The sequence below is a fragment of the Electrona antarctica genome (assembly GCF_951216825.1).
Source record: "Electrona antarctica genome assembly, chromosome: 20".
In the NCBI taxonomy this organism is placed as follows: Eukaryota; Metazoa; Chordata; class Actinopteri; order Myctophiformes; family Myctophidae; genus Electrona; species Electrona antarctica.
Window position 1 is genome coordinate 31,902,481 of NC_136801.1, and position 13,374 is coordinate 31,915,854.

The 13,374-nt window shown below is 43.3% G+C and overlaps 1 protein-coding gene across 1 annotated transcript in view; it reads right to left on the bottom strand.

Moving 5' to 3' along the window:
- Nucleotides 1-2,990: 2,990 nt before the first annotated feature.
- LOC306913142 (receptor-type tyrosine-protein phosphatase mu-like) overlaps nucleotides 2,991-13,374 on the bottom strand; it is a 170,287-nt gene continuing 159,903 nt past the window's right edge. Inside the window, exons 27-36 of the mRNA XM_079489698.1 lie at nucleotides 11,568-11,684; nucleotides 10,480-10,634; nucleotides 8,978-9,113; nucleotides 8,032-8,181; nucleotides 7,493-7,666; nucleotides 6,234-6,365; nucleotides 5,488-5,613; nucleotides 5,035-5,195; nucleotides 3,959-4,094; nucleotides 2,991-3,051 (exon numbers count right to left, since the gene is read on the bottom strand). Of these exons, the coding sequence (XP_079345824.1) occupies nucleotides 2,998-3,051; nucleotides 3,959-4,094; nucleotides 5,035-5,195; nucleotides 5,488-5,613; nucleotides 6,234-6,365; nucleotides 7,493-7,666; nucleotides 8,032-8,181; nucleotides 8,978-9,113; nucleotides 10,480-10,634; nucleotides 11,568-11,684 (1,341 nt within the window). The 3' untranslated portion in view covers nucleotides 2,991-2,997. The remainder of the gene's footprint in view (nucleotides 3,052-3,958; nucleotides 4,095-5,034; nucleotides 5,196-5,487; nucleotides 5,614-6,233; nucleotides 6,366-7,492; nucleotides 7,667-8,031; nucleotides 8,182-8,977; nucleotides 9,114-10,479; nucleotides 10,635-11,567; nucleotides 11,685-13,374) is intronic.

Consider the following 13,374-nt stretch of genomic DNA (forward strand, 5'->3'; position numbering starts at 1 on the left):
CCCACTTTGGGAACAACTGCTCTAGGTGCTTTTTTGCTGCTTTTTTGCACATATACAGTATGTGCCCACACTGTATGACGTTGCACAACACTGGTTTCTCAATCTGTGGGCTGGGGCCCACTGGTGGGCCGCAAAGGTATTGCAAGTGAGACCTCAAATCATTGGCACAAAAACACTAAGAATGTAATGATAACATTGATAACATTCACTTCACCACTTTTCAACCTATCTTCATATACTAGGTCCTCACTAATAATCATGAAAAAATGGCGCAATCTTTTTCTACTCAGTCTGTGTCTCATAGGAGGGCTGTGGGCAGTTCAGAAACCCGTCCTCCAGTGACATCATCGATGGGGAATCCAAGCTAATAGAAAATGCAGGCTTTTATAGTCCTGAAAAGTTGCGAAAATGAAAGTCACCGTTCTCACAATAAAAACATTTTTGTAAAATAAATCTTGTTTAAAAAAAAATCTTCCTAATGATGATGTCACTGGTGGACGGGTTTCTAAACTGCCCACAACCCTCCAATGAGACAGACTGAGTAGGAACAAATCGTGCCATTTGATCATGATTATTAGTGAGGACCTATTATATGAAGATAAGTTGAAAAGTGGTGAAGTGGTCCTTTAAGAAGTGATACCAATAAATCCAGTTGTCCATAATTGATCCGAGCAAGAACACAATCAATTGATTCATCATTAAAATAAACATGTTAACACATTGACAGCCAGGAATGAATTTATTCATTCATTAATCCGCCCTCAGAAACCTTTTTCCGTTGATGTAAACTCTATCATTCTGTGAAGAAAAAATGGTGGCCGCGAACTTCCGTTCTTTAGTTTTCGAGCAGTTGAATTATGGCTTGAATATACGCGATCTGGGAAAATAAATCAGAGATAGATACCTCTTTAATAAAATCCTTTAGCGTCATTGTGGACGTGGCTGGATTTTGTCGTAGGTTGGCGAGGAGCGCCCTCTAGCGTAATCACTGAAAACGGAAGAAGGCGTTATACGTCAATGGGCGGTCAATGTGTTAAGAAAATGCACACGGCCCACCCATCTGAACCACCTGACCACTGGTCTATGATGTCACCATCTGACCTCTCTCTCGCTCTTGCTCTCTCTCTCTCCTGTACAGTGTAATAAAAAAAACTAAAACTAAAAACACAAAGACATTTCAGCGGTGAGGTTCGGGGAAAAAAAACTCTCAGTATGTTAACTTCATTTATAAAAAACACAGTCTTGCTTGTCATTTGAAACCATTTCGACGCGTCCTGTCTGTCTCCGACCGTCTGTTCGTCCTTCTGTCCAATAATATCAAAGCAGACCCGTAACCGTGACAACAGAGGGTGTGGCGTAGAACGTCTGTGACTGAAATCCCAGCGGCCATTTTGTTTTTGAAGGCATCGTTTTTTGTTTTTTTACAGGTTTGGTTATAATAATCATTATTATTATAAATGTTGTGACAACAGTTGAGCAGGGGAAAGTTTTTGTCTCTTTGAGTTCCATGGACAACCAAGAATATTGTGTGTGAACGTGTGTGTGTGTGTGGGGGGGGGGCTTTTCATGCATGTGTGCGTTTCACATGCACTGATTTGAGTGTGTGTGTGTGTGTGTGTGTGTGTGTGTGTGTGTGTGTGTGTGTGTGTGTGTGTGTGTGTGTGTGTGTGTGAGTGTGCCCTTGGTAACGTCCCGTCTGCCTCGCCTGCCTCTGGTCTTCATCGGGTCTCAGAGACCTGATACATTTTACACACAAGAAACAGTTTCTTGTGTGTAGCTTTACAATGGTTCATTCATTCATACATTGGGAGGTGAAGCGGCGAACAGTCGACGCCAGTGTCCTCACTTCCCACATTCACACACCAATGGTGGCAAGCTCACACCGACCGACTCATTGGAGGCAATGTAGGGTTCAGTGTCTTGCCCAAGGAAGGACACTTCGACATGTGGACAGGAGGAGCCAGGATTTGAACTGCCGACCCAGGGATCATTGGACGACCTGCTCTACCTCCTGAGCCACAGCCGCCCTAAGGAGGTATGATTCATTCTAACACGACTAGCGACGGGACCGCGATGGCCCGTCATCCAAAAACATAATCTTTGATTAGAATTGGACGGATTGATTTTAAGATCAAGAGTTATTCACGTTTTAAGATTTTCGGTCTCATCCACTAAAATGGGGGGGGACATTTTGGATGACGTCCCAACCGGAAATTACATCGAATGTTGCCCAACAGACGTTCCCAGCCTGTGGAGCAATGCGCTCGGTTTTGATATCAATAAAGTTCCGTCCTTTTATTAATTTCCGTCCTGAGCGTCGAGCGTTTTGATAGGACGGAGAAATCCGTTTATGCCGCTCAGGGTGTTAATGTAATTATGTATGTGTCATGATGAGTCTTTGTTGACTCATCATTGACGTCAACAGTATGTTTGATCAGAATAAACTTGAAACATTATTGTACTGTAAAAAGGCCTCTTTTCCCTTCATCTTTATCCTTTTTAGTATACCGTAATAGTATAGTTAATAATCAACACAAACACTTCATTTAGAACACACCCAAATCAAATCATATTACGACAAATTGAATCATGCGTTTGACTTGTTCAATCAATTATTCAATCAAAGGAAGCAAACACTATTAGTTTGCCTCTTCTACAAACATAAAAGTTACAAGGCTGCATTCTGGAGCGTCATCTGTCGTGCGTGCCAAGCTGTCCCTTGTATTATACTGTACTGGTATTATTTCCCACCACAGAGTAACCTCGCATATTTCCCACCTCGGAGAAAAGTCTGGTAAGACGGGCAGTTTCGGTAGGCCAATTAGAGGCAAAAGGGGCGTTACCAAGTCTAGAGACGGACGTAGAATTGAATCATGCGCGCGTGTGCGTGTGTGTGTGTGTGTGTGTGTGTGTGTGTGTGTGTGTGTTTCTTGTTGTGTTTCCAGACAGTAGTTGAACTCCTACTCACAGTGCCAACTCCGCTCGGGAGAGGAGATACTAAGTAGAAGTGAGACACTCCAGAGCAACATCATAACAGAATTTATACTGGTCCTGAGAGAGAGAGAGAGAGAGAGAGAGAGAGAGAGAGAGAGAGAGAGAGAGAGAGAGAATGTCAGTATCTAAAGTAATTCAAGTAACACAAAGAACACAATGTTGGTGTGGGTTAGCTGTTACTGGGAGTTACATTTGTTACACATACACTTGCATGATGCATTTTGGGACGATTCACGATCCCGATATACCTAGGGTACCAATGCCATTTATATTCTGTGATTCAACGATTGCTGTGATTCAATATTATGATTTTTTTTGCGAGTTTTGAGATTGTTGCTTTGCTTTTATTTCCCTTCTTACAATAGAACATTTTAAAACGATCTAAACCATGACCAAGATGAATCATACACTTCAATGCAGCCATATAACGACAGTCATGTCCTACGTTTTTGCCTCCCCTCAGTCGAGAGGCTTTTTGTGCATTATTTGCTATGTATTTTGCCCTTTCAAGGCTGACAGACAGTGTATCACGGATGTGATAGCCGTCCATATTTGAGCCAGATTCTCATTAGAGAGGATGCATCATCTCCGCGGATTGCTTTCACTTTCTTGATCAAAGTTTAGACTTTTATAAGGTCTCAAAGATCGCAGTTTGTCTCATTTTTAAGAGAATAAGGACTATTAAGCCTGAGCGCGGATGCGTGCTCATCGGATCCGTGTGGAGGCTGTCTAACATGTGAGTAAAAAAATTATAATTATTAATTAATTAACGGATTAATATGAAATTAAAGAAAGAAGTCATTTCACTTTCTGGCGCAGGCTGGGGGAGGAGGAATGAACGTAATTCCGCGTCCCTGGCTCTCATGAACATGAACCCAGTAAGTTATAACATGAGACCAGAAGGTAGTATACATGAAACCATATGGTATTATTATGAAACAACAGGGCAATGTACTGTACTCACCAGCAGGTCCACCATGTTGGGTTTGTTGTTCCTCAGAGTTTTGACGGCGTGGAAAACATCCACGGCTCTCTGCTGCTTCAGCATCTGACACACAATGCTGATCGCACAGAACACCCCACTACGACCCCCTCCATTACTGAGAGGGAGAGAGAGAGAGAGAGAGAGAGAGAGAGAGAGAATTTGACAGAGCACTCACTTGTAGTTGAGTAACACCGGGGCTCCACCGGGCGCGTCAGCGTCGCGTCTCTGTCACCGTCAGGGAATGTTCCCTTTTTAATCAATGAAGGGTGGCTCCACTGCCCGCGTTGCGTGACATTAACGCGTGCATTAAAATTTAACCGGTGCGTTTTTTGACGCACGCGACGGAGACGCAACGCGTCCGGTGGAGCCCTGGCGTAATATTACTTTGTCCAGGAGAATCTATACTTTGATTGAAGTACTGGAGTTCTTTGTCCACCATTACTGCCCTATCCATTCATATTAACAGCATTCTATTTGACAGTTCCTGGTTGTCACCAGTAGATGGGGGTAAAACACTTACAGACAGTGAACCACAGTGCTAGCCTGGCTAATAAGCCAGACTCAAATCATGTGGTATTTGAGTCTGGAGATGCTGTGTATGGATCTTGTTTCCCGGGGGGCGGGTTCAAACATTTTCTCTTTGACGCAATTGGTCAGAGCTACTGTCAGTCAAAGGTCTCAAGCATTACACGTCACTGTACCAAAGCCCGCCCATATTGCATACCGTGTCCCGATTGGCCACACCAGTTCTCTGGTGTAAGAAATGAGCGTACAATTGAGCCTCTCCAGACCGTAATCCGCCGGCAGGCAATTTTTTTTTTGCCAACGGCTGATTCGGTCTGGCTTATTGGCCAGGCTACCACAGTGCGTCCCTCTCCATTCATATTAATTAATTAACAGCATTCTATTTGACAGTTCCTGGTTGTCACCAGTAGATGGGGGTAAAACCCTTACAGACAGTGCACCACAGTGCGTTGCTCCCCATTCATATTAATTAACAGCATTCTATTTGACAGTTCCTGGTGGTCACCAGTAGATGGGGGTAAAACACTTACAGACAGTGCACAACAGTGCGTCCCTCTCCATCGTACTCGTCCTGCCACTTGTCCACCTGTCTGATGAGTTTGAGGAAGGAGCGCTTGGAGACGGGCGTGTCTCTGTACATGGGCCAACCCAGGAACTGGAACTGTTGCACCATGCGGTAGCCGTCCTGTGGCTGATAAGAATACACATGTTATTATCTGTCTGTCTGTCTGTCTGTCTGTCTGTCTGTCTGTCTGTCTGTCTGTCTGTCTGTCTGTCTGTCTGTCTGTCTGTCTGTCTGTCTGTCTGTCTGTCTGTCTGTCTGTCTGTGCACGTGTCTCTCTAGGTCATCAATCTGTCTGCCTGCCTGTCTGTCCGTCCGTCCGTCCGTGTATGTGCATGCATGGTGTGTGTGTGTGTGTGTGTGTGTGTGTGTGTGTGTGTGTGTGTGTGTGTGTGTGTGTGTGTGTGTGTGTGACTCTGACCCGTGCAGCGTTGTAGATCCTGAATATTCTGCTGATGATGTCCTCTTCAAGGTCGGCTGAAACAAACTCTACCTGGATGGAACCTGAACGATGCACACTGTTCTCTGGCCAGTACTGTGGACACAGCTACACACGCACGCACGCACCCACGCACCCACGTACCCACACACACATTTGAAGTATTTATTTATGTCCACGTAAACAGAAGTACAAGAATGCCTTGTACAAGGGACACAAACACTGACAGAGCAGTCAGATAATAGGGGAAAAAAAGCCCAGTTTCAAAGTGCATAGACAGCAGAACATTGTTACATTACAATACAGTTGACATACTGGTCAGACACAGCGGACATATCTTGGATAAAGGAAAGAACGCCTCCTCCATATTGAACGGCTTCCTATAATACCTGATACTGAGCAGTACCTTGCTAACTGCTTGGCGCTCCAACTTGTGCCCTAGGGCTAAGGGCAATGGGTCCCCTGAATGTTTGGGAACAACCACTGCCCTATTAGTATATGCTACCAAATATGAAAACTAAAGGTTTACATCTGTAGCCTATAGCTGTGAGATGGTCTGCTCTAGCAGTTGATATTTCAGCACTTTGGTTAGAAAGAACGAATGGCTAGGGTTCATATTCTAATTAATTGCTACAGGTGCCTTTAATGTTTGTCATTATTGCCGTTTTAACACTGTCTCTGAATGGGCCACTGTAAAAGTGTGCATGCGTGCGTGCGTGCGTGCGTACCTGGGCGGGGTCTACATCATTCAACATGACTATAGAGGTACAGTGATAGTCCAACACCAGACGCCAGAAATCCTTCACGGTGTTTGGCAAAGGATGCTGGGTAACGATGAACGCCGACGGCTGCTTGTAGCTCTGCGTGAACACAGGAAGTGACAGTCAACCAACAGGAAGTGACATCAACATACTCAAACGTCCCTCCCCGGGTCCTCCACTTCCTCGCGCCTTAGCCTGCCCCCGAGCGAGAAAGGAAGGAGAGGTGAGGACAGAGGAATCGATCAAGCTTTAACCCCACTATACCTTTCAGGACGGGTATATGTACAGTAGGCCTATATACTAGCAACATCATCATTTTTTTGTCATTTTTGAAAAAGCATTTGAAGGTTTTCAGAAAATTAAGCATTTTTAGAATCGGCCTTAAGCCCTAACCACACCAAAGGGTCGAGACGGGTTTAGCGTTGTCCCTGCGGTGTGATATGTCCTGTTGCACGTTGACGTGTGTCGTCCCTATTGATTTAACGCGTGGAATTCAATGGCCCAAACCACACCAAAGGGTCGAGACGGTTTTAGCGTTAACTCCTTGCAACCGTTTGGACCTGGAGGGGTTACTGATGATACTAATTAAAACAGGATTGGTGCCGGACATTTACAGAGTTACCTTTGAACAGCCACTGCACCGACCGCTGAGTTGCTTGTCATGAAAATCCACTTAAAAACGGTGTAATCGCTTGTTGTAGTGTTGAAAAATATTCCAAAGTGACGATCACAACAACAGACCGGACGGGGCAGCCGTGCGCTGCTAGGCAGCTTTCCCATTGTAAACAATAGGGACTCAATTTCCCATAAGCCTTTGCACGCCAGAGCGACGGACCTTTTTGCGATGACGTCATCAAAACGCGTCTCATATCCTGTCCGGTGGATTGCCCGTATGGATTAATCAATGAAAACATAACTCGGGCAACTCGCGAATCGCAGGGAAAGTGTTCGACAACTAATTAACTCGGGCAACTTGTGAATAGTAGTCAAAGTGTTAAGGCTCTGTTCCGTTTATTGTACAGTGGTTCCTGTAAAATAAAGCTTTTTATTTCAAGGACCCCCATAACTCTGGGAGTGTACACATGGAACCAAATGGTCCTGTCCCATTTGTACACACCCGTACGGGGTCATTTGGAACTACTTGAGGACTCTTTGAGACCCACTGGTGTAGGAGTGTGTGTGTGTGTGTGTGTGTGTGTGTGTGTGTGTGTGTGTGTGTGTCATACATCCATGAGAGCAGCATTGATGTAGTTGGACGTCTCTCCATCGATGGTGATGAGGAAGGGCAGACATCTGTCTGGAGGTAGAACATCCATGCAGCGGTTCTTCTCATGGTTCCTGGGCAGCAAGGAGATGCTGCAGTCTTCAACACGCAGTGTAGGAGTCACCATGTTCAATGTCTGCACGCACGCACGCACGCACGCACGCACGCACGCACGCACACACACACACACACACACACACACACACACACGTTTGTATTACTATGAGTCCAAATATTATTATAGTTCCAAACACTACTGTATACAGTAGTTCAAAATATTACTGAAAATTCCAAATACTACTGTATATTGATGATACTATTTATTTTACATATTTTAATAATCTCATACTGCCGTGTTTCTTTTATGAATATTATTATTATTATTATTATTATTATTATTATTATTATTATTATTATTAGTAGTAGTAGTAGTAGTACGTAGTAGTAGTAGTAGTAGTAGTAGTAGTAGTAGTATTTGTATTATTATTAAGGCGTGTTTACTCTGAACTCTTCTTTGATTGGGCTGCTGTTGGTCTGAGGATCCAATCGAGTCATCTCATAGTAGACCGACTGCAGGTGATTGGCTGGCACGGTGGTGTCACCGCATAGACATGCCTCCAAGATGGCGTCATGGATAAACACGTACTGTTCCTTTAAGAGAGAAAGAGGGAGACAGAAGAACATCATTGAGGACTCTCAAAGTTAAATTAGCATTGAGAATGTTACGGTGTAGGATTCATCCTAGTTAGGTTCCTATATTTGGCATGGTTCCTTGACTGGTTTTCAACCCTTTTTATTTCAAGGTCCATTAAGAGTACTATAGACGAATAACAAAATTCTTCTACATTCTCTAATTGTGTAGACTTCGTGTTTAACAATAATGTAACTCTTGAGAGTTTACACTCTCAAGAGTTAAAGATCTATAAGAGTCCAGAAAAAAACTTAAAGAAAAGGAAGGGACCGCACACTCCAAAAGATGCTCGATGGAACAGGACTTTTCAATGCTTTGCAAAGTTTATTCGCACAACACGTCTCGCCGTGTTGGGAAAGGTTTTTTTTGTTCTGGTTTGAATAGAATATCTTGCCTACTAGCACCTCTTCAACCTGGATGTGCACTAAAAGACATCTGTTTGTATCTATAAGTATATCATTATGCAACTGGTAAACTGAATGTTTGTTTGTTTGTTTTGCTTATAATGATGTTTTTCACAAATAAAATCAAAAAGAATTATATTTTTTTTTGCCCAGTAACATCGTTAGTTGCTCAATACCAATGCAGTTCTTTTATTATTATTGTATTTGTTGTTTTAATAACACGTTTTAATAACACGCCAACAGTGAGGCTTTGTGGCTGTGTGTGCGTGCGTGCGTGCGTGCGTGCGTGCGTGCGTGCGTGCGTGCGTGCGTGCGTGCGTGTGTGGTGTGTGTGTGGTGTGTGTGGTCCTACCTCCGTCTGCACCATGTTAACCCTTCGCGCGCGCAGCTCTCGTACGCAGTTATAAATGTCAACGACTCCTTCTCTGTCGGCCATGTCCAGCATGATGTCAATCACTATGAAACAACCTGTACGGCCTGCCCCCGCACTGACACACACACACACACACGCACACGCACACACACACGCACACGCACACACACACACACGCGCACACGCGCACACACACACACACACACACACACACACACACACACACACACACACACACACACACACACACGTTTTCAACATGACTATAGCATGTTCAACATGACTATACCTGTAGATGGCAGCGTGACTCCACATGCAGTATAAACTATTAGCTCACTGACCCTTTCCGGGTCCATTTTGGTTCTTAGTCCATGAGCCGAGCTCCAAAATTGCAACCTTAATTATGAATTGAGTGGGCAAAACCATACCTATATTAGATTGTTATCACCATGAAACTTCCCCAGTTGATTACTTACAATACATGAAGACAATGATTTATTGTATTACACATTTTCAATGTTTTAATATGCAAATGAGGCATTATATAGGAAAATATGCAAAAATAGAAAAAAGGGACTACTGTGGAAGGGTTATCATATATTAATGTACTTATATTGATCATACAAACAATGTAATATAGACCATTAACTTTCCAATTTTGGAGCTCGGCTCAAGGACTAAGAACCAAAAAGAACTGAACCGCTTCCCATTGGGAACCAACCGGTGGAAAAGGGGTCTCTGAGAGGAGATATTGGCCCAGTTCTCTAAAGCAGTGGTTTTCAACCAGTGGTCCGGGGACCACCAGTGGTCCTTGAGGGGGTTCCAGGTGGTCCCCAGCTAAATGATGGAGTTGGCAAACCAAATGGACCCTTATTAGATATTTAACTCGGGTGTAAAATGAAATGAATGTTATGCTCTCAAGAGTTAAAATATTGTTAAAACATCTGCATTACTTAATTTACAAAGACTTGATATTTGGATAAATGTCTGCCTGGTATCTCTCCTAATGATACCAACATCAATATACAGCATGGAATTGTGGACAAAATGTTATTGAACGACAACGTTCTACGTTTTGGGTCTGAGAGGCTAAATGTCATTAACCCATTTTGGGCGGGAACCCCTCTTGGTGTTAGCATTATGTTATGCTTTAGCTATTGAAAAATAGCAGATCTACAAGCTCATAGCGCGCCACCGAGTGGCGCGCTACGAGCTTGTAGGTCTGCTATTTTTGAAAAATGTAGAAGACATTTTTAGAATCTGATCTCAGGTCAAAATGGGTTAAATGGCAGTCCGTGGCTCAAATGCTGATATAAACACTAATGGACCTTGATATGAAAAGGGTTGAAAACCACTGCTCTGTCTGAAGGCTTAAGTCCTGAACCCTCACACACACACTTCACTGATGTCAGCTGGGTATGCGTGTGCATGAATGCGTGTGTACCTGCAGTGCATGTGTTTGTGCATGAATGCGTGTGTACCTGCAGTGCACCACCGTGGGTCCAGTGTGAACAGGACTCTTGGCTTTGACTCGTCTTATGAAGCCCAGCAGACCAGTAGAATGATATGGAACACCGTGGTCCGGCCAGCCGGTGAAATGAAACTGAACCATCTCTCTGATCTCCTGAGCTCCTCTCTGCAACACGCACGCACAGGCACGCACACGCACACGCACACACACACACACACACACACACACACACACACACACACATGCACGTGCACGCGGACGTACACACACACGCACACACACACACACACACACAGAGTATAGTCACTTTGGATTAAGAGCGTCTGCTAAATGCCTAAATTGCAAATTGTAAATTGTAAAATGTAATTGTAAAAATGTCATACACAATAAATGCATATTTGCATAATTTGCAGCATGAATGTAAAACCTTTGAATTCCACAACATAGTCAATTTGTTATAGTATGTTGAGTGTGTCCGTATTTTATTCTCCGTTAATATCATAATTCATTAGTAACTAATAGTGTTTGAGTTACTAAGTTAGAGTGATGGATTTGTTTTTGACCGACCAATTATAGGCCGACGATATTAGGCCTATAATTTATACTCCATAGCAGGTGGTTGTCAGATCTGACAAAAGTACAGATCTACAACCTATCAACACATTGTGATGCAACCCATTGTTAGCTTATAGATCAGTTCTATTTACACATGCACCTTATCACAAACATTTGACATACCTTGTACATGCAGGTCAGATATAAAAAAGTAATGTAGTCATATAACTTGTACTGTAACTAGTTACTCTTGATATCAAGCAATAATAAGTAATGTCATACAATTACTTTTTTAAATGAGTAATAAGATAAGTAGTAACTTATTACACAAGCAACTTGTCCAACAGAAAGCTGAAAACTTGCATTTCTATTGTGACTAATCAAGTACTATTATACCAAAAGAGTTTGGACACTAGGTGGCAGTGTGAGACCTCAGGGACTGTACGGAGATGGAAGAACTCACATTTTGGATTGAAGCAAAAAGTAACAATGCGTGTGTGTGCGTGTGTGTGTGTGTGTGTGTGTGTGTGTGTGTGTGTGTACCTTCTCCACAGCGAAGGTCCTGATAACGTACTCAGACAGTAGTTGTGTGTCTATCAGAGTCACCTTCATGTCTCTGTAGATCTCTGTGTCATCTGGCCAGTATTTACAGCACTTTACCTGAGACACACACACGCACACACACACACACACACACACACACACACACACACACACACACACACACACACACACACACACACACACACACACACACACACACACACACACACACACACACTTAACAATTAAGTTACGACACAAAGTATAGAAAGTGCATGGCGCAAGGCGCAATCACAACATATAGATTTGATGTTGTTGATACACATCTCTCCTCTCTCTGTATCTGTATCTCTATGTCACTGTCTGTGACTCTGTCTCTTTCTGTCTCTCTTTGTGTTTCACAACAGCCGTGTGGAGGAAGGTTCTGTCCATGTTTTAGAGCAGTGGTTCCCAAAGTGGGGTCCGGGGACCCCCAGGGGTCCTTGAGGGAGTTCCAGGGGGTCCCCAGCTAAATGATAGTTTGGAACCAAATTGACCCTTATGGGTCTACTCTGTAACTCTGAGAGTGTACAAATGGAACCAAATGGACCGTAACAGGTCCATTTGGTTCCGTTAAACTAGCATTGATTTTACAATATAAATTGGGGGTCCCAGAGATAGAAATGTCATTAAAGGGGGGTCCGTAGACTAAAGCATGACCTGGCATATGTTTTGAAATGGGGGTCCGCGGGGCTAATGAGTGTCAATTTGGGGGTCCTTGACATGAGAAAGGTTCTGTCCATGTTTTAGAGCCTGCGAGGCTCAGATATCAGATGATCTGGACGGTGTGGCTGTACATAGGACGGTGTGGCTGTACATAGGATGGCTGTACATAGGTTAGATGATCTGGACAGTGTGGACGGTGTGGCTGTACATAGGCTCAGATATCAGATGATCTGGACGGTGTGGCTGTACATAGGCGGGTGGTTCACCGTCTGGTTAATCCCATTTATTAGACCTGAGACCAGATTCTACAAAATGTCTTCTAAATCATGACAATTTTCTAAAAAACACATGTTTCTAATATCAGTGGTTCTCAAACTATTTCATGTTAAGGATCCCCAGAATTATCTGTAATGGGCCGCCAACCCCCATCTGAAAATATGTTGTTCCAGGGACACCCTGGAACAACATATCTTGTAGATCTGCTATTTTCAAATAGTCGAAGTTCATGTATGTTTTGTAAAAAATAATAATCCAAAAATAACTAGAAACTAAAGTTTTCAAATAATTGCAGTGGAGTAAAAAGTACAATATTACAATAATACAAAGTTTTGGAATTTGGAAATACTGCAAAAAAAGTCAAAACTACCTCAAGATTGTACGTAAGTAACTTGAGTAAAAAGTGTCCCGGCCTGTAGCAGCATGTATGAGGCTGCATGGTGATGGATGGAGAGCTATAGTTTGTACTGACAGTGTCCTGGTCCACTCCTCCAACCTCCAATCTGCACATACTCTATATGCAAAGTGTCTGGAGACTATACTTCTGGAACAGTATACATAAAATTGATTGATTTAAATGGATGGCTTTTAATTTTTTTGCGTAGTTTCCATGAATCTCTGTCTGTCTGTCTGTCTGTCTGTCTGTCTGTCTGTCTGTCTGTCTGTCTGTCTGTCTGTCTGTCTGTCTGTCTGTCTGTCTGTCTGTCTGTCTGTCTGTCTGTCTGTCTGTTGTCTGTCTGTCTCTCTATTAACCTCGGTCCTGCTCAAGAACCTTGAGAAAACCTTAGCTATGTTCCAGATACCATGAGAGCCTGGGGCGCACGCA